Source organism: Phycodurus eques, chromosome 2, assembly GCF_024500275.1.
Source record: "Phycodurus eques isolate BA_2022a chromosome 2, UOR_Pequ_1.1, whole genome shotgun sequence".
In the NCBI taxonomy this organism is placed as follows: Eukaryota; Metazoa; Chordata; class Actinopteri; order Syngnathiformes; family Syngnathidae; genus Phycodurus; species Phycodurus eques.
Window position 1 is genome coordinate 2,411,374 of NC_084526.1, and position 22,453 is coordinate 2,433,826.

General features: G+C 42.1%; 1 protein-coding gene and 1 long non-coding RNA gene across 2 annotated transcripts in view; one reads left to right on the forward strand and one right to left on the reverse strand.

Moving 5' to 3' along the window:
• znf536 (zinc finger protein 536) overlaps window positions 1-22,007 on the reverse strand; it is a 179,819-nt gene extending 157,812 nt beyond the window's left edge. The window contains exon 1 of the mRNA XM_061704916.1: window positions 21,889-22,007. Within this exon, the coding sequence (XP_061560900.1) occupies window positions 21,889-21,984 (96 nt within the window). The 5' untranslated portion in view covers window positions 21,985-22,007. The remainder of the gene's footprint in view (window positions 1-21,888) is intronic.
• On the forward strand, window positions 664-5,397 carry LOC133395280 (uncharacterized). Its single transcript, XR_009767218.1, has 2 exons — window positions 664-4,754; window positions 4,881-5,397. It is a non-coding gene; the product is annotated as an uncharacterized LOC133395280 (long non-coding RNA).
• Window positions 22,008-22,453: the final 446 nt, after the last annotated feature.

Here is a 22,453-nt window from a genome sequence, read left to right on the forward strand (position 1 = left end):
GTTGACCAGTAAGAGTTTGTTATGTAAAACACATTTATAAAACTCGAACATGCTAACAGTTGGTGTGCTAACATATACAATAGTGACAGCAGCTTGAATCCTGAAAGTGCAAAGCAGACAAATAAGACGAGATTTGGTCATGTGGTCAGATCCTAGTTAAAACAAATTCAGATAAAATGCTGACATGCTAACAGTCCATTTGGTACCATCGAACAAGATTTATGTTCTCAAATGTTTGTGAGGCAGACCCATAAAATATTAGTTTTTTTTAATTCCAGACCGTTCAGTGCTACCTCAAATGAGGATGGATAAAAAAATGTTAACATGCTAACACTTGGTGCGCTAACTAACATACAGAAAGATAGCAAGTCAAATGTTTGAGAGATTTAAAGTCAGATCAGATGAATGATGAAACAGTTTCCCCTTATAAAATTGCTAATTTCATGAGAATGTGTGCACGTGCGTGTTACTTTTTAATCGATAGTCACAAACTATTTTGACTGTAATGACAGTCCTGCAGGAGAACACTTGCAAAATAGAGCAGCAAACTCCCAAAAGCATTGTGTGTCTTTGTGAGTGTGTGTGTGTGTCGGGGTGGTCTCAGGTTACAGTAGCATATGCGCTCAGTACTCAGGAAACACACACAATGCCTTTGGTGAACAAGGTAGTCGGAGGCCCCTGGGAGCCAATTTAGATTGTGACTTAAGGCAACATGATGGCTTTGTACGTGTGTGCGTGTGTGTGTGTGTGTACGTAGTTGCGGGTGGCCCTCTGTGCAGACCCTCCACCACATCTGCATACCCCCCCACCCCCTTCCCCACGAGGAAGTTGTTAGCGCGACGACTTTTAAGAGATAGCGCGTGATTGACAGCGGATCTTTGCGTCAAGCGGAACAACAACAACGCAACAGCACGACAACGCACATTTGAATGGAAAAACACTCGAAGACAAGCGTGAGATAAAACATTGCGGATTAGCCTCGGATGTAAATAATTGCTATGCTGGTTGTTATTGGTATGGACTGTTAGCATGTTAGCATTTGATCCCTTTTGATTTTAAATTGAATCTGAACACAATGCATCATTTAGTGTCATCGGTCATGTTGCTGACTCGCTATATGTTAGTGTGCTAACTGTTAGGTTATGAATTGCTAACGGCGTGAGGGGATAACATGCTAACATTTGAACCTCTTACAAGATTGGTGAATATGCTAACATGCTAAAAGACAGTTTCAGCAGTTGTACTCGGCGCACTTTTCTGTGCCAGTTCAAGTGAAAACGTTTGGTATTTTCAAGTAGTGTGGCACATCTGCCGTCTTTCGGGCCTCCTTTTTTGGAAGGAACGGTCGGTCGGCCGGCTGGAGTGTGACGGCGGGCGTGCGCGGAAGGAAAAGGGAGAAGAAAAAAAAAAAAAAAAAAAAAAGCTATTTGGAGGCCTTGTCACTTGTGATTAGGAGGCCGGCGTTCATGTTTGTGAGGAGGCTGAGTGCAGATGGCAGAGTGGAAGAAATGGATCACTAATTTTAACAATGATTAATGAACAGAGATGGAAAATGAATTACATCCCAGCGCACACACGCACACGCTCAAAAATCCGCTGCCAGACACACAACCCTGCTCTGGATTTACACTCCGTGTGCGCGCGCGCGTGTCATTGTGCATTACACTCTCCCCGTGTGTGTGTATTGCATTTGCTATGTTTGTGTTGTGTGTGTTTTGATGTGTGTGTATTTCCCCCCTGCATCTTTTGTAGAATCAACAACACTTGACTGCTCTCGCCTTATTACTTTACTGCTTTAAACTCGGCTTCCTTCACACTATTGTTTCCTGTTGTGTATCTCTGTGTGTGTGTGAAGGAAAAGGTTAGCGTGCTTTTTTTGTGCACGCCACAATAAAGTTTTGCCTTGAAAGCGTCCCTCTGCAGTCACTCCGAGGATGACATATTTTCATCGAAATAATGCTTAAATCTTACAAGGCCACAAATATAATATTTTGTTCACCCTCCTGTTGTGTTGTGGGTCTATATAATATATATATATATTTTAAAAAATATATATATATTTTTAAAAATGTAAAAACCTAAAATGTGCCTCTTTTTTTTCTTTTTCTACTTTAACTATATATATATATATATATATATATATATGTGTGTGTGTGTGTGTGTGTGTTTAAATAATGTTTTAAATGATTAAACATTCGCTCTGATTAAAACATTTTTTAAATTGTCTTTTAATTGAATACATACATAATGGCTAACATGGTCTCAAATTGACACATTTTAAATAAATAAAAATTAAAAAACCTAAAACAAATAAAATTTTGATTTTTTAAAATATACTTTTAATGTACTGTACATATTGTTTTGAAATATATTTTTAATGAATCTTTTCAGCACGTGGCTCAACATGGGTTCAAATAAAGTAAACCAGCCGTAAATAATAAATATATGTAAATCAAATTCCCCCCGTTTTCTTCTTATAATTACAGCCAGGTGCTAAATAACTTTGGTCAAAAATGGGTCGCCGTCCACACCTCGCTTCTGTGTCAGAATCTTCCACACAGAACGCTGGCACGAATGTGTGTGCGTGTGTGTGTGTGTTAATGTATATTTTAATGGCCTCTAAGAGAAGCTTCTTGACGCCGCTAAGTGCCAACCACGACGGCGGCCGACGACTCATTCATCTGTTCACCCAACTGTTGTCTACACGCACGCGCGCGCACGCACACCTCCTCCACGTCCCTACACACACGCAATATGTTAGCACGCGCGCACACACACACACACACACACACACACAGACCGAGTGAGGAAACAGACACCTGAATGAGTTTGCGTCTTCCTCCCTTTCCTTCCTTCTGTCCTTCTTTCGTCTTTGAATCATTCTGTCGGGGAAAAGGCCTAAATTTACTTCACGCATTATTTCATGTCCTCTATTTGTTCTTTCTGTATTTGTTCCTTCTTTTTCTTGCTCTTTATCCTTTGCTTTCTGCCGTCACTTCCTTTTTTCCTTCATCTTTTCTTTTCTGTTTTTAATCCATTTGTTCTTCATTTCATGACTTCCTTTTTTACCTTAGTTCATTTTCCCCCACTTCCATATTTCCTTCATCTTTCCTCCCTTTTTCTAATCTTTTCTTCCTTCTTTGGTCCGTTTCCATTTCTTTCTTTGTTCTTTACTTTTCCCAGCTTGTTTTTTTTTTAATCCTGCCTTTGTTACTCCTTTCCTGCATCTTTCATCCTTCTTCCCTCATTTCTTTCCGCCTTCTTTCTTTCTTCCATCCATCCATCCATCCATCCATCATTCCTACAATTCATGCCAAACAAGATGTCTGCTCCGGCGTCTGGCACGTGCTAGCATTAGCACGGCGGCTAAAGTAAATAAGACGGATGCTGGTTTGTTTGCACCCCCCCCATTTGTGGCGTGGTGTAAAATTATATAAGGCTGGCACATGGCTTAAATTTTTGTCGAGCTTTTTGAGAAAATCCCGCTTATGTTTGCCTCTCAGTGCCAAAAAGTTCATCTGGCCTGTAAATTTAAGCAGGGATTACAAATATTCAAATCACAAGCTTACTGTTCAAATAAACATTTGCAGTGGGGAGTGGGGGGTAAAAATAATAATAATAATAATAATAATAATGAAATAAAAAAATAAAAAAGTTGCACTGCACACACTTTGGCCACAATTCCTCCTTGGGGCACCGCCCCTTTCCATCGCCGCTAATAAAACGAGCACAAAGAGCGTTACGGCGAGGTGAGGGGGACGGGAGGTGAGAAGCAAGGGGGCGGGGGAATGCAAAAACAAAAGTTGGGCCTCTTCTTGACGCTGCATAAACACACTTGATGAAATATGTCATTAATGTAATTGTAACCACCACCTCCGCAATTACCGCAGCCAGGGTGGGCTCGCCGGCCGGGACAATAGGCCACCTTATTATTCAGCGGGGTGGGGGGGGGGGGTTAAGCCGGTCAGCTGCTCGCCACATGCTAGAAATAACAAGCGGTGAGGTCACACTGGAGCTGGGAAGAAGTACACATGCAAAAAAGAAAGATGTGATGTCATTGTGAGGTCATGGCAGGGGGGGTTGGGTGAGGGGGTGGGGGGTGCTCGTCAACCACGGCTCAACAACGTGTCGGGTGTCAGTCGCAAAAAACGGAACGCGATCACATGGGAGCTGGCAAAATGGAGGCTAACGATGCCATGAACAACCCTGCCAAATTTGAATGATGGGAGAAATATAGAAAATGCCATAAAGCTTAAAAAAATCAGGGAAAAAAAAAAAATCAAGCGATCGGCTCTGCTCTCAAACCTCGCGGGCGTGTCGGCTGATTGTGGCAAAACCACGCCCAGCTCATCTGTCAACAATCAATCAAATACCACTTTTACCACTTGGGGAGAAAAAAAAAAAATAATGGATGCGAGTTGTTCTAGCGTCGTGGAGCTTATCTATCCCGCAACAACGAGGCGCTCTACGGCGGCCACGCATGCTAGCTGTCAAGTCTGACTTTTTCAAAAACTTTCAGTGCCCTCGTCACTCTTCCGTCTTTCTCAGCGTGACGTGTGTCCCCTCATGGCCTACGGCGAGGCGCTCGAAAAGCGGCTACGCCGGCGGACTCTCCAAAAAGAAAAAGATGCATTTTCGGGGTGTAGCTAGCTGGCTAACCGAATGTCGGAACTGCGCTGGGTAGCCACTGATGCGGACGAAGGAGCTGAAACTCTGGGGAGGAGAGTTGTTTGATGTCGCTGCATTTCGTACCGGTACCTTTTACACCGCCCCCGTGCCTCGACTCTGATAAGATTGAGTGTCGTATTGTTTTTTGACGCATTAATACAGGTTGTCCCAAAAGTTACTATACACTCTTCCTTCTCCCTATTTGGTTCCAGGTATCAGCATTTGACAACTTGGGCTTTGCAGGTTTTGTGAACATAAAATTTGCTCGCCCGTGACTCGCCAATTGACTTTGGAGCAGCCACCTGACAAGAAGTTTTTGTTCCCACAAGTGAAGTTCGGCGCCAGTTTGACAACCTTTACGACCATCCAGCCACGACGACGCGCGGTACAATTGCACGCTGTCGACGGCAAGTTTCTCGAAACGGGATGTGTTCTTGACGAACCGCGCAGCAGAAGGCTCAGCCAGCACCAGGCACTGATGAAAACACCGAACTCCTAGAGCAGGCATTTGCGCAAAGCCAGGCGGAGTCCATCTGGAGGGGCTGCAACGGAATTCAGCATCCGCAAAAACTCTTCTGCTTGAAGCCTTTTGGAAAAAAGAAAGTGTTCAGTGACTTTTGGGAAAGCATGTTAACAGTGCCTAACTTCTTCTATGACAGTTAAGAGTGCTGACGTGACTTAAAACATTGTCTGTCGCGTTAATAAAGCTCTTTATGATGGATCACATTATTTCTATTTCAGTGATTTCTTTTGGGGGAGGTGGGGGGGGGGGGGGGGACGATTCCCAAAGCCCGATTGTGCGGGAACGTACGTCAGTTTGAGTCCAGGTGCGGACCACCAGCGTCGCCCGACGCGTCTTCGTGACGGCTTTCGTCATTCTCCGGGATTAAAAATAGCCTTCCCCTCTTCTTCTTCGCTCTATTTTTCGCGGCCTTTCTTTCCGACGGGCTCAAAGTGTGCGCGCGTACATTTGCAAAATTGCAAACAGATGCAAGTCAAGTACCTGCGAATAATCTGCCAAGACCCATTTGAGAATATGTGCCAGTCATTAAGAGGCCGGCCGGCCGGACCGGCGAGCCCGCCGCCGCCGCTGCCAGATGGGTTCTAAAACCTTTTATTTGCCGCCGCACAAGCGCGTGCGCACGCACAGCATCGGAGGCGTGAGTGCGCGTGTGTGACAACAATATCGGAAGTTTGGGAGGCTAGTACGTAATGTCACATTTCCTTTTGAATCTTTTCATCTTCCGTGCAGCCTCGTGCGTGCGTGCGTGTGTGTGTGCATGTATAAAAGAGATCGAAAGCTTTTATTGTTTTGTACAGATGATTATGTACCCCCCCCCCCAAAAAAAAAAAAAAAAAAACAGGATTAAAACTATGTTTTTGTTGTTGTTGTTCAGTCGCACGTGACGTTTGGTCTTTAAAGCGACGACAAAGCGTTTGTTTTGTGTTTTTTTGGTTGTTGTTTTGTTTGTTTTTTTGCCGCCCAATTAGAGAGCGTTTTAACAGCGAGAGGTGCGCCAAACTTTCATCAATCGCCCGTCGCCAAACAGGAAGTGCTTGAACCGGAGGAGGTGGCGTCAACAAACGAAGCCAGACGAGACTTTTTAAACATTAAAACAAACAAACCCTCCCCCCCCCCCCTTAAAAAACAAAACAAAACAAAAAAGTCTCGCAGGCCCTTCAAACAAAACGCCTTCATTTGAATTCTTGTTAATTGTGAGAGTCCAAAAGCATGCGGCGCACAACAAACACGCTTTGTTGTGAGAGGCGGCGGACGAGGAAGACGAGGAGGAGGAGGATGAAGAGGAGGGACACAAGCGGGTCGCCGAAGGAAAATTGGAAGACGCACACGCGATACGCACACGCGCACGACGTGCGTAATTGGGCTCGTGCAGGACTGACTGTGGATAAAAACGTGAGGCGAAGGTGTCATCTTGTATTAGTAAGATTATTTTTTTAGCCCTAAAAAATATAAGACAAAACATCACAATTTTATGACAATGGATTTGGGATTTCCTGCTAATATTCTCATAAATTCTCAAGTTTTTTTTTTTTTATATTGTCATAATATTATGACTTTATTCTAATAACTTGTTTCCCCTGTTAAAATATTAATCCTTTAATTTTAATAAAATTAATTTTTCTCTTGTATTATTGGAACATTATTCTCCTAAAGTTAACAATTTTTTAAGGTAAAATAATTCGGCTTTAGTATCCTAAAAAATGTTTTATCATATTATGAGTTTCTTCTCATAAGATTATCATTATTTATGGTAAACTATTGCAACTTCTTATAAAGTGTGGATTTCCCCCAACCTCTCCCCCCCCCTCCTCATAATTTTATTACTTCATCACATGAAAACATTTTCTTGAAATAATAAAATGTTATTCTTCTAAAATGCATTTATTCCCTGGCAAAATAATAAGTATTTAGTCTTTTTAACATTATAATTTTATTCTCATAAAGTTACCACTTTTACGGTCAAATATGATTTTAAATTAAAATTAGCTTTAAATATGAAATATAAAATATGACTTTTTTAAAAAACTTTTTTTCCACATAATTGCGATTTAGTCTTCAAAATCACTTGTTTCTCCCCTCAGAATATTAAAACTTTATTTTCTTCAAATAATTCCTTGCCCTGTAATATACTTTATTTGTGTAAAATGATCATTTTCCCATACATTTCCCCTCAAATATTCTGACTTTTCGCTCATAAAAATATATTTTTATGAGGTAAAACAAAATACAACTATTGTCATAAAATTGGGATTTTTACCTGGGAATATGACTAAAATTAAGATTTGTTTTGTAATATTACAGATTTATTCTCCTCAATCTATTTTGCCCTTGTAAAAAAGTAGTCTTAATTCTAATCAAGTATTATATTTATTGCAGTTCTAAAACATAATTTCCATGAAAATAATGAAAAATGTTAAATGTTATTGCGACTTCAAACTCATAGATCTTTTTTTTTTTGTCTTTATTCTCATAAAATCAGGATATTTTTCTTGTATTATTATGACTTCATAATACACATTGAGGTATTTTGGCAATATTACGACTTCATTGTAGAATTGTTTTGTTTGTTTGTGTGGTAATATCTTATTCACATAAGACCAGGAGTCATTTTCTCTTTCTCACGCACGCACGCACGCACACACACACACACACAGACACACACACAGACACACACAGAGCATAATTGGGTGTTGCACAAGGAGTGAGCTTCGTGCTTGTGCATGACAGATTGGTGATAAAAACTTGAGGAGGCTAGTAAGCTGTATACACGCACACGCACACACACAGCGTGTGTGTGTGTGTGTGTGCGCGTACCCCCAGTGTTCCCCCAGGACGAGGAGACTGTGCGACAGGGTGCGCACATCAAGCGCTAACCTTCTAAAATATGAAATGATGCCATAGCCAAGCCGGCATGAAAGATACATACTCGTTTTTTGTCTTGTAATAATGCGACTATTTTCTGAAGTATTCCGACCGTATTTTTTTGCATAATATGACAGCTTTATTCTTATAAATTTACCAATTTTATTCCAGTCAAAAAATGATTGACGTTTAAGTAAATTCAGGTAAAATATTGTCATTGTTCTCATGGATTAGTCCTTTTTTTTTGGGCGGTATTGTGATTTTACTTTTACAATAACATTCTCATTAAAAAAAAATTAAAAAATACAATCACGTGAAATATTAGGACTGTCATACAACTTTATTCTCATAAATTATCATTTATTTTCTGAAAACTATACAAACTAACTAAACTAAACTATACTTATCAATGATTATTTTTTTCCTATCATATTAGAAAAACATTCTCAAATGTTTTTTTTTTCCCCTGGTAAAAATATTATGGTTTTAATCTCATGAAATTCCCAGTTTTTTGCCCTGAATATTTGTGTCACATTCCCAATTGTACGCCGTAAACAGACTTTAGTAAAATAAATAAATAAAAAACATAAATAAAGACTGTTGTGTGGCGTCGTCATAGAAACAATGTGTGCTACTTTTACTGTAAAAGAAGGAGGAGGAGGATGCTAATCGTCTTCTTAGCATGTTTTATGTAAAGGCCATCTGCTTTGTCGCACTTCAGCACCCAGGCAACCTTTAATAATATAAGTACGCGCACACACGCGCGCGCACACACACACACCCAAAAGACCCCCAAATGCCAGTCACGCCGTTTAACCCCGGCGGCAGCGGCCCATCCCTTGACACAAAATGTCACAGTTAATTCCCATTAGGGCCACTAGCAGCTAAACTAAGCTAAGCTAACTAGCACTAGCCACTTCGTGTATCATTGCAGCTAGCGCTCCAAAGAGTGTTGCTTTCTATGCTAACTAACACTACATGCGGAGCAGATGTGTTAGCATACAAGCTAATGATAAATCAATTCAAGATGGGATTTTTTTGTTTTGTTTTGTTTTTTTCCCCCCATTCTTGTTTTTCTGGAGTTGAGTTTGGAACCAAAAAAGTAGACATTTAGCATCTGACAAACATTGTACTTCCCAAAGCAGCTAAGCAAAACTGCAGTCGCCGCTTAGCCGAGACATTAACATTTCAGCTACAGTCATTCAAGTTGTTGTCTTTGATTTGGTTTTTTTTTTGGTTTTTGGTTTTTTTCCCTGGAGGGCATTTTGGAAGAAAACGAGCACTTTAAGCAAACAATTCTACTAGCACAGGAAGCTAAACTAACAAGTAGTTACCACTTAGCTAAGACTTTAGCGTGTGAGCTAAATTGACCTGCATTTAGGAAATCTTCTATTCTTTTTTTTATTTTTATTTAGTTTTGAACATTTGCAACCCCTCCCCCCACCCAAAAAAAAATGACATTCAGCACCTTACAAAAACAATGAGCGCATGCAGCTAACTAGCGTATCCATTGTAACTAGCTTCACAAAAGGCTACACAACGTTATATTTCTTCATAATGTTTTTAATTTAATCTTCCAAAACTTGCTAACTTCGGCCTGATACACACAAGCATTTTTCAAATCTTAAAAGATATTTTTTTTCATCAATGGATATAAAAATAAATTGGAATTTGGCAGTTAACTACTGGTAGCTACTTGGCATAGCTAAGCAAACGGCTTTAAAAATGTTGGTTTACAACATTAGTTATGAATGTTTTGATTTCATCTTTCAAACCTTGCTAGGTTATGCTATATGCATAACAGAGAGGTTAACATTCGAGCGAATAATAAGTTCAGTCAAGCTAATGCAGTATTTTGTGATTGTTTTTCTTTCACATTTCTTTCTTACAAAAACTCTTCTTGCATGGGCTGCTTAGCTAGTTATAGCCACTTATCTAACCCATTGTAAGTAGCTTTATAAATGCGGTGAACTTTGCTAACTTATGCTACATACACAGCAAGGGCGTTAGCATCTGAGCCAATGCTACGTTTAGCCCAGACTTTTTTTTTTTTTTTTTTTGACTGCTGTCATGCTTAACCTCGACATGACCCGGAAATGGCTTCAGCAAAGACCCCCGAGAGAATGGTGGGAGGTTAGTTGTTGGGGTGGGGGTATCATGGCGAGGACACACACACACACACACACATACACACACACACAAACACGCTGTGGTCACCTTTTCAGTGTCCATCAGGATTGCGAGTCTAATCCTCATCGGATCATCTCGTCAATGCCTCGCCTCTTTCTGTGTAATGGATCCCGTCTCGGGCCCCCACACCCCCCCTCGAGACCTCCACCCCAACTCACCGTCATGTTCACACACACACGCACACACCTATACGCACACACCAGGGTATGTGCAGCGTTAAGGAAGCCAGATTTCCAGCTTTTTTTCACAACCTCTTCTTCATTAAATGTGACCACTTGTGTGGCCTTGAAATGACTTCATCATATTTGGACAAAGTGTGCAATAATATTTTTTGATAAGGAAAATATAATTTAATCACTTTTAGCAGCGTTTTTTTTTTTTTTTTTTTTATCCAATCCACATCAATGGACTTTTATCTAAACGCAACAACATGGAATATTGCCTTTGAAGTTTCTATTTAGAACAACAAAGTGCCTTTTTTAAGACCTTTGAACGGCACATTTAAGCATCATGTGTCTTTTTTTTTTTTTTTAAGAAAAATTCCATTCAGGTTATCTAATTTAAGACTTTGTTTGAAGACTTCAAAGGATCTCTGCTCCTTTAACTCTTCTTTTTTTTTTTTTTTTTTTTACACTTGTTCTGACCGCTTGACCCGGGACCAAAATGTATTTTTAATATTGTAAATATTTAATATTAAATGAAACAAATTAGGGTGGCCTTGTTCTTTTCTTCTTTATTAAGATGTATTTTTCAATTGACCAGTTATACACAAGCGGCAACAATTATACATCATACACTTTGTTTTTTTTACAAATGGACCATCCTGAAGTTCAAAATAATAACAAAACTTAAAAATCTTAAGAAAATAGGACAACATTGTTTTTCATTCTTTTTATGACATTGTTTTAAAAATGTTTTTTTAATTAACATAGTATAAATATATGATGAAATATTTAAAAAGTTTAAAATGTTACACACAATGATTTTTTTTATATCTAGTATTTGCTAATAGACAAATTATTAGTATTATTATTTAAATTGAAAACATTAACATTAAAAATAAATAGAATAAAACAGGATGGCCTTGTTATTTTCATATTTTTATTTAAATTATTTTTCATGTACGGGCTACATTAAATGAATTAAATATGCAGTGAAAAAAAAACTTTTTAATTCATACACCCATACTGTATGTATTTAAATATTTCTGGTATTGTCAAATATGAATAAATTACTACTATTTATTATGAATATTTATTTGTTATTTATATCAAGATTTTTTGTGTCTCCAATTTTATTTTGTTCATTTGAAAGAAAAAAAAATTAATAATTGCGATTATTTTTAATAATCCAAGCAACAGCACCTGTAATTAAACCCTATTTTATTTTGTGCACTTTTATTTAAAAAAAATAATGTACTGTATATATTTTTTTTTTTTTTACTTTTTTTTTTTTTAGTGTGTAATATAGACGATGTTCATGGCGGAGGTCCTAGCGTTCCCCTTCGCCCTCATTAGCAAATAACGACACCGTTTGATTAAAAGCGTGTTTGGCGTAGAAAAAGCGAGGCGAAGAAATGGGGGGTGGGGTCTTTGTGGTTTACTGAGGGGGAGTGGTCCCGTACCTCCATAATTAAGATCACTTGGCAGATTACCTCCGGCAACAAAAGCGTACGAGAGGCCGCCTGCAGACACCGAAATTGGAGGAAAAAAGGACAACGACGAGGAGGAGAGTGACCTCCGCCTGGGGAAGCACAACAGCCGAAAAACACTGTCACAACCCTCCAATCACAGCACTGGGAGCTAAGCTAGCTAGCAGCATCCATGGCTTTACAAATGTTGCAGGATTTTGCTGCTTCATGTTTGGATTGTTAATTTACAATACAAACGTAGCAGACATTGTTCGCATTCAAGCTAAACTAATGAGCTTTCGAAATATCTTGTTGGCAGTGTTTTGGTAATCCATGTTTGGAATGTTAATTAACAAGAATAACCGATAAATTAGCATTCAAGCAAAGCTAAGTATATATATATATATATATATATATATATATATATATATATATATATATATGCCACTGGCGTTTTCGTAATTAATGTTTGGATCGTTAATTTGCGTTACAAGCAATGTAGATAAGTTAGCATTCAAGCTAAGTTAATAGTTTTTAAAAATCTGGTGCGCAGTGTTTTGGTTAATGTTTCGAATGCGAAGTGATGCGACGCGCATAGCAGAGATGTTCAAATTTGAGCTAGGCTAACTAGATTGCACACACTCTTTTGGAAATGAATGCTTGGTTTACCTTACATGCAGAGCAGAGATGTTAGCATTAGGGCTCAGCTACAGTAATTAGCTTTGCAAATGTTAGTTAGCGGAGTTTTTCTTATTGTTTGGATTGCTAATTTCCATTACACACATACTGAATACTGTTTATTTTGTGTTTGTTTTTAGTGGTGTCGATTATTTGGGACCACAAAACTTAGCATGTTATGAAAACTCTACTAGCACAGCCAGTTAAGATAACTAGCAGTAGCCACAAATTTATTAGAACAAGTTAAAAAACAACATTCTTTCTGGCTGAACCAGATACAAAACACACTTTTTACATAAAATTTCTATATCTGGTTAAAAAAAAAAAAAAGTTTTGTGTTATTATGAAAGAAAGATCATCATCGAAATGTTTATAAAAAAAAAAAAAAAAAAAAAAAAAAAGTTTTTGAGGGTTAAAAGCAGCGGACATATTTGAGGAGGTCCAGGCGGTCGGAAATAAACAAACAGACGCATATTTACCTGGAATAAAACAAAAATATCTCCATAAATAAATAAGACAGTTTCCTCGCTGTGAGCGGCGCTTTTCACGCGAGGCTTTCACAGACGCTCGTGTGTTCGCTCCGTTTGCCTTCCGGGACCTTTCTTGTTGACTTTTGCATAAACGTCCAACACTAATGTGGAATTAAGCATGCCGTCTCCAGGGACCTTCGACTTCTTTTTTTTTTTTTTCTTCTTCTTCTTCTATTTTATTTTTTCTTTCTGAAACATTAAGGCACTGGGTAGCACATGCTAAAAGTCCCCACAAATATCTAGAAATCTTGCTTTCCAACTCACAAGCTAACAAGTAAATAGTTCACGAACAATCAGCATGGCTTAGTTGTTTGTTATTGGAAAAATGTGCTAGTTGGCAAAATGGCGAATCGTCGTGGGTTCACTGCAGAGGTGGGTGACTCGAGTCAAATGACTTGACTCGACTCAGACAACAAGTTTGTGATGTTGGCCTTCTTAAAAACATGAAGGTTCAGACTCGAGACTTGTTCCGACTTCCTCCCGCCTCCCGTTCACCGTAACGACAAAAAAGTCCCGCCAGGCAAAGAGAACGGGCGCCTTGATGCCGCCGCTGCCACTCGGAGGAATAATACCAAAAAAAAAAAAAAAGAGAAGAAGAAGCTGTGAGCGCTTTGGATTGAGTCTTTAATTCACGCCTGTGTGACATTAAAACCCTTCGCTTGACTCGCGCGGCTGCTGACAAATGCGGCGGCGCTTAATAGAGGTGCGCCGCCATTTCGCGCCACTTTTATCAAAGCCAATTTATCAACGCCGCCGTCGCCGATCCGCGGAAGTCGCTCGTTGAGAGGCAAACCTCCAGATAGCGTTAAGTACATCATCCCTCCTCGCCGCGTCCGCCTTCATCCACTTCTTTCTGTCATCACGCATTCGTCTGCTCGCCGGCGGCCATGTTTGACAACAATTAGCCCAAGAAGAAGAAGAAACACCTCAAGTGTGCTCAAAAGTCTTCATTATTCACGCGCGAACTGTTCGCAATTAGGGGACGAAAGTCGCCAAAGACGCTTCTTGGTGTTTAGAGCATGAGTGGGCAAAGTACGGCCCGGGGGCTTCAATCTGGCCCACTGAGTGTTTAAAATTGAAGATTTGTTGCATTCATTTGAATGTTTGTTTCCCCCCCCCCATCCCTTTAATATTGGGATCATTGATACACAGTTCTCCATTTTTCAAATTCATTCATCTCATTAAATTGTCATTCATTTATGGAAACTGTATTATGGTCAAATAAATAATCATAATTCACTTTCAATTGATTCAGTCAAAAAGAAAGAAAGATGGAGAAAGTGGATGGAGTGTATGGCAGAAGGGGAGAGGATGGATGGATGGATGGATGAGGAGTACGGTGGCGAAGAGCCCTCGGAGCCCGCCGGTCGGAGGGCTAAGAGGGGTCGGCGCTCACTTGAGCTTCTGGAAGCCCGGCTGACCCGCTAAGCGTCACCTGAGCTCCACTCTGACACACGATACACTCCCGCGCGGCTCGGCCGAGGGAAAGTGAAGCTCGCTCGCTCGCACTGCACTTGAACGTGCCGCTGTTAGCCTTTGCTGGCTGCTAGCTTCAAAGACAGCATCTACTCATGCCCTACTGTTTGAATAATAATAACAACCTGTGGCTGAATTGAAATGGTGCGGAACTAATTAAATTGTCAGGAGTTTCGTCGTGAAAAGCTGGGAATGCCATAAACGCTTCCCAATATGTCCTGAAGTAGCCACAGTTTGAAGTTGAAATGGTTCGAATTGGTCAATAAGTGCAGAATGACGATATAAATATGTAAAATCCCTCTCAATTTGACTGTGGAAATTTGGGAATGTTTTTGGGATGTGGGAGGAAACCGGAGTGCCCGGAGAAAACCCACCCGGGCACGGGGAGAACATGCAAACTCAACACAGGCGAGGCTGGGATCGGAACCCCGGTCCCCAGAACTGTGAGGCAGCTATGCTAACCAGTCGTCCTCCATGCCGGCGGATGGAGGTGGTAATTATGGAAAATAGATTGACATTTTCTGAATTTCATGATCAAACTGGTCCCCGTCCCACAGTCAACAATGGTTCCATTCCCGTATTACAGTCGGTTATGTTCGCTGCAACGTGATGGAAAATGGAACCGTCCCCCCGACACAAACTCAAAAATGTTACGATCCTGTCGTCCTGCAGTACGTTGTATGCATTGGGCGATCCCAATGATTTGATTGACTTTTGATAAGGTTTCAATATCGATGAAGGTCTCCTTTTAGATGGCTTGTGTCCACTTTTTTTTTTTTTTATGATGACATTGATACAGTATGTCAAAAAAATGAAAATAAACAGTCGCTCCAAATATTTACTACAATTTCAAAATAAGAAAATTGATCATCATAAGCCATTTAAATATTTTATTTTTTGCCAACGTTGGACATTTGAACACAACTTTGTTAGCATTCGCTAGCTTGCCGCTGGCAACTGGGATTTCAAAATGACAAAGCTAAAGTTGACCACATACACCCAAATACAAGACACAGTTTTTCACGTTAGTGCAAGTTAACTCATTCACTGCCGTGGACTTTTACATTTGTCAACTGGAATCTAACCGTTCACTGCCACCCACGTATATATTCGTCAAGTGAGTTTTTCAACAAGGTAGGCGTGGAAGAGTCAGCTTGTCTGTGAAATTCAGCTTTGTAAAGCAATGTAATGACAAACAGTTTCCTGCAGATGGCGGCATTGCATCACTTTGGATTTGAGATTATGAGGGAGAGAACGGTCAACACGTTGGAATCACTTCCAACGTGTTGTTTAGGCACCTCACACTCTAACAGAGTACGTATGTTGTATGTATGGTACAAACATAGTATGGTAGTTAGTAAAAACAACTTTTGTTGTTGTTGTTTGAAGTGTCACAAAAAGCAAAAAAAATGTTAGCGTAAAAGTCACTGTTCTGCATGTTTCTTTCCATAAATAGTTTGTTTTCTCTGCTTTAGGGTCACAAAACTTTGTTTTTGACACACCAAAACATGTTCTACTGCGGCTTACGAAAGAACGGAAAAAGCTAGAAGCAAACTTTTTTTTTTTTTTTTTTTTCCTGGTGAAAGAATAGTCTATTCTTTCTTTTGGTAGCTTCACTGCTTATATTGTCACAGAACACAATGGCCTGTGGGTCTTGAAAATCTGTCAAAATGCTCTAAAACTGCATGGGAAACTGCTTTGAAAACGGTTGGAAATCAATGAGTTAATATACGAAGAATGTGTCAGCATTTTTTTCCCCTTTTAAGCGTCAACCTTGGCAGAGGTCTCCTTTTAGCTTGTTTTCGTGGCTCTTTTTAATGACGACGTTAACCGTCGCTCCAAATATTTACGACGGTTTCGATTAATTAAGAAAAGAGTTGATCGTAAACGATTTAAATCCACTTCCGTCGTGCCACTGTCAGAGGTCGGGGCGCGTGTGTGCTGGATTTTTTTAACGTCATGACATTTTAACGCAATGCAGTTGAATCAATCAATTTGCCAAGCTGGACTTAAAAGAAGAAGAAGAAGAAGCTGTCTTTCACAGGGACACGTCGACAGAATGTCAGCGGCACGAGCGCCCCCGTCCCGTCGTCGTCCTCCTCCGTCAGTCCATCCCGAACACAAACTGACGGAGAAAAATTCCGATCAAGGCATTGTCAAAGAAAATAGAATTCCACTGGATGAGCGGCGTAACAAGTCACACACACACACACACACATGCGAAGGCCCAGATGAACGCGTACCCCCGGGCGGGACAATATCCCGCTATTGTGGTTTTAACCCGCCAGACCTGGCGCGGAATGTAAACGCTTTCACATCAAATTTGTAAGCTCCGATGAGCACGCGGCAGCCGCTCGCTTTTATTTGACTTTTTTTTTTTTAACGTGCTTCACACTCTCAAATGAGGGTTTCGAGTTTGAGTAACGGCGGCCGGACAAGTGTTTCAAATAACGCTGGGGGATTTCAAGTTCGAGTTTTCAAGAAAGCTTTTGGGTTCCAAGTGAAGACACTGGGAAGGGTTTCAAAGAAAATTCCATTTCAACCCTTGATGACAGTTTCCAAAAAGGGCTTTCGGGCAGGGCTGGGGGTTAAAGTTCAAGCCTTGGTTCGGGTCTCAATTAAGGGTTTGGTTTTTAAAATAAAGTTTGAGGGATTCAATTTAGTGTTTCAATCCAGGATGGGTTTCAAGTTAGGGTTCGAGTTTCGAACAGGGTTAACCTCAATTAGGGTTTCACGCGAGGATTGTATTTTTAAAAAAAATGTTTTTACAAATCCTAGTTTGTTGCCAATGTTAGGGATTCAAATTAAGGTTTCAAGTCAGGGTTAGGGTTTCCAACGAGCATTGGGTTTTTTAAAGTTTGAGAGTTTCAAGTCTTGATAAGGATGTCAAATCAGGATTTTCAGACGGGGTCAAAATTAAGGTTTCAAGCCTTTGTTAGGGGGTCAAAAGGACATTGGGTTTTGAAAGTAGGGTTCCAAGTGAGGCTCACGGAATCAAATCAGGGGTTCAAATTCGGTTTCCAAGACGAAGGAGGAAGAAGAGAAAGAGGATGAGGAGGTAAAGATGAGGCAAAAGGTGAAAAAGACGAGGACAAGAAGGACGAATAGGGAGGCGGAGGAAGAAGAACTTGGAGGACGTCGAGGATAAGCAGGAGGACAAAGAAGAGGAAGGAGGTGCTCTTCATCTTAATGGTTAAAAGTCCGCCTCCTCCACCTCAGAGGTCGAGGAGGAGAATAATAACGAGGATGAGGTATGGACAAGGAGCAGGAGGAAGGAGCAAAAGGAGAAGAAAGAAGGAGAAGGATATGGGAGAGGAAGAAGAACGAGGAGGAAGCTGAGCTCCTTGTCCTCCGGGGAGGAGAAGAAGAACAAGGATGAGGAGGGTAACAGCAAGGAGAAGAGGACGAGGTGCTCTCCATAAATAAAGGGCGCGCCTCCTCCTTCTCCTTGGCCTTTGAGAAAGATGAGGAAGAGCACCTCCTCTTCCTCAGACACAGAGAAGCAGGAAGTAGAAAAAGTGGAGAAGAAGAGGAGAAGAACGGGGAGGAGGAGGAGGTGCTCTTCATCATAAAGATTTGTCTCCGCCTCCTCGTCGGCCTCTGAGGGGAGGAGGAGGAAAAGAAGAACGAGGAGGAGGAAGAAGTAGAAGAAGAGGAGAAGCACAACAACAAGGATGCGGACGGCGAGGAGAAAGTGCTCTTCATCATGCCGAAACGGGCACCTCCTCCTCGGCCTCCATCTTATTCGACCGCGACTCGTTAGCGTCAGGTTTCCCCCTTCGGCGGCTGAAAAACGCCCGCGCGCGTTTCCTGATCCGCTCGCCAACGCCGTGTGAACTGTGCGATGGGACGTGACCCTCGCGCGCGCGCACACACACACACACACACACACACACATTCGCACGTGCACTGGCTCCTGTCGAGAGCGCGTGAATGCTAAACAGTAGCCGCCTGATTGACAGCCGCTAAGCTGTTGTCTCCGGGAATGACATGGCGGAAAACAGGCACATCAAAGATGGAGGTTGGGGGGGGGCGGGCGGGGGGGGAGACGTGGGGGGGTTCTTGACATCCCAAAATCCCAAATGAACTTTGGAAAAAAGAACAACAAACAGAAGAGAAGAGTGAAGCCGAGCAAACAAAAACATGAACAGCAATTGTTTTTTTGTTTTTTTTTCAAGCACGCACGCGCAAGCACACACGAGTTGCACTTGTGTCAAGGCCACGCAACTTCTGGCACGGTTGATACATGCGCACACACTCCCGCACACCTGCGCCGCAAGAAACTTCAAAACACTCCTTATCCAACACACACCCAATACAATGCAAGCCAGTGGCATAATTCAATAGGGATGAACAAGAATAATAATAATAAAAAAAAGATGTCAAAATACTGTATACAAGTTGTTTATTAATTCAGGCAACAAATGTGACAAGACCCCGTGCTGCAACCTAATGCACACACACACACACACAAACTCATCCCAAATCTTGCTGGCCTTCCAAAAACATTCTCAGCATGAAGAGGCAAGTCCCTTTTTCCTCTCTCACAACTGTTTTTTAATTCAGGCAACAAATGTGACGCCACACCCCCCACTCCCACTCCCACTCTCTCACTCACACACACACACACACCCTCCACCTATCCCAAATTGTGCACCCCCTTCCAAAGATAATTTGAAACCCTTTCTGGCATGAAAGTCAAGTCTGTTTCTGTCCAGCACTTTTTAAAAAAAAAAAAAACAAAAAAAAAATTTTTTTTTTGTTTTTTTTTATACAGGCATCACATTTGACAACCTACCAAACACCACCCACCCCCCGCCCCCCAATCCCCCAAAACAGACACACACACTCCACGCCGTCGCAAGTCTGTTTCGGTGCCACACTTTTAATTCAGGCATCAATTTTGATGACCCCCCTACTCAGACCCCCCCCCCCCCCCCCCCCCCACCTCCACCACACACACACACACACACACATAAACACACGCGTGCAACACATGCTTGCACTATTCGACATCACAAAAGCTGCTGCTATTATACGATAATGTCACTGGACCGGATTTGATCTACAACAAACAAAATGGATGACCAATCCTAAAATAGTTTCAAAAATAATGATTGAAATAATAAATACAATATAATATATTCAAGTTTTTGACTGAGGATGGTTCCGAAACTTCCTGCCTCTCCATTCCCATCTGCGAAAAAAATGCTAAATATGCTATAAACTGCATTTATTTTATTTTTTTATAAATTCAGGCATCAAACTTGACGCCCGAGCCACCCCCACAAGGACCCCCCACGTCTCATATCACACACACACACGCTCCAGAGTGACACACTTATACCGCGAGGAGACATGACGACATCATCATGCATTCTGCTCTTCTTCTTCATCATCATCATCGTCGTCATTAATGTGACACACACACGCACACAAAACGCTCCACAAGCGGCAGGCCCGCTTTGACACGGAACATTTATTTCCCCCCCCCCCCCTCCCTCACAGGAATATGAAGAACGCCACTCTTGACTGCGCGTGATCAATTCTCATCATTGGAATTATTATTAAATATGTATTGTTAAATTATTGCAACGGAGAGACCCCAACCCCCTCAACGCCCCCCCACCCCACCCTCCCTGTGCATCCCTTCTTTTGGGGGACGAGGTCGCTTTTGTCGGGAAGTGACACGTTCTCGAACGACAGCAGCAAAAAAAAATAATAAAAATAATATTACGATTCATATTTATCTGTGCTTGATCCAAGTGTGTGTGTGTGTGTGTTGCATATTAAACTTTTTAAACTACACTCTAATCTAACTGTAGCATCGACTAATGAAGTGTGTTACTAATTGACATGTTGTGTTCAACTCAGCGCGCGTGTGTGTGCGTGTGTGTGTGTGTGTGTTAGTGCGATTTGTGTTGCGTATTAAACTTGCGTATCAAAACGACAAACCACACTAAATGATGACACCAAGTAATGACCTATGACCCTTGGACGCGATTAGTCGCGCGTTCATTTTGAGTGAAAGAAAGAGAAAAAAAAAAAAACGAAAAAAAAATATTGATATTTCTGTCCTAGGTTTTTTTTCATCATTCAATCATTTACATTTAGTTGTGTGTGGTAAATTCAAGTGTGTGCGCGCCGGAGAGTTTGAGGTCACGGCGCGACACGAGCGAGGCCGCAGCGGCATGTCGGCGTCGCCGCGGGGGGCACAGCGGTCGTCGGGCGGGGGGTGGAAGGGGGGGGGCTGCTGTAACACACGCAACCGCACACGCGCGCGCACTCAGATGTTCGGCAGGTACGAGCAGGAAGTGGCCGTTGCGACAATGACTGTTAATTAAAGCCCCCTCCCCCCCCCCCACACCAGGTCTGGGGTGGGCTCTGGGGGGGCACAAGGGGTTCCACGGCACGGCGAGTCGAATCGCCGCGCGCGAAAGGCGCTCGCGTGGCATAAAACGACGACGCCGTCATGCACCGGTGATTGACAGGCGGCTCAGAAACCTCACTTCCTGCAATTCCAAAGTGGGGCGGGGATAAAGGGGGGGGGGTACTAAATTACAAATCCACGATGTCTCAAATGGAGTTTTTAAAATCCTAATTTGATCAAATAGCGACGGCGAGGCCTCATCAAGAAACCCACATTCACACAACATGGCCGCCGACCCCAATTGTCGGCGAGCCTCTCGACAGACACCCCCCCCCCCCCTGCCCCTGAGGTGCAGGTGGCAGGCTCGAGTCATGTGACCTCGGGTTCAAAGGGCACACACTTGCAATGGGATTACAAGGCCGGCGTGTCGCTCGCCCCATTCGCGAAACCCGTCAAAGTGCACGAAGAGGTTGGAAAGATGGAAGACGCAGACAACGTGACTTGAGGGGGGGGGTCCTTCCCTCGACATTCGGCCAACTTTCTGGCCGGGTCCGAGCCCCTGCGGAAGCCCCCCCCCACCCCCTCCCGCCTGCAGTGACATCTGCTCCGGGTCTCTTACAAAATGGCAGCTAGACGCTCTTCCTCTCTCTTCTTTTATTTTATTTTTATTTTTTTTTGGGCAACTTTCTGTCAGAGGTTTTTTTTTTTTTTTTTTTTCCGCCGAGAGGGACGCCGCGCGCTCAAGTTGGAAAACCCAAAGAAAAGCACGAAAGAGTCCACGTCCCAAAACACAAAAAAATTATAAATAAAAAAATCCAGCAGCCCCATCGGCGCTCTAATTGCCGCGTGATGAATTTCACGCTCACCTTTTTAATGGTGCAAAAAAAAAAAAAAAATAATCACAAAAAAATGTATCAAAAAATCAGCAAAGAAATAAACAAACGCGCTCCGATGACTTTACCTTTTTTTGAGGGAATTCCTGGCGCGTGCACGCAGACGGAGGGGGCGAAAGTGCGCGTGGGACCTGTTCGAGAGCTTCCACGCTCCGCGCGCGCATCCCGACCTGACGTGGGAATCTTGTCCTTGTGAACCCCCCCACCACCAACAACCCCCCTCCCCTCCCCTCCACACCGCGCTCTCTCTCTCTCTCTCTCTACCTCTCTCTCCACTCCCTCCCTCTTTCTCTCTCCCTCTCTCTCTCTATCTTTCCTTCCTTCCGTCCTCGCTCCGCGTGTCCCGTGGATCGAGCCTCCGCGTCCGTTGGCACCGGGAATCATCCGCGCGGACGAAAGAAAAAACAAAAATCGACTCTTTTTTTTTTGACCTTCACTGTTCCTGTTTTTTTGTTGTTTGTTTTTGTTTGTTTTTTTCTCCCGGGTGGAGGCGGCGACTAATCCCAAATTGTGCGGCGCTCGTGCACGTCCTCTCGCGCGTTTGACGCTTCCGCCGCCGCCACGCGAGACAGCAAAATTCCCGAGAGAAAAAAAACAAAACCAAAACAAAAAAAAAACAAAAAAAAAAAAACA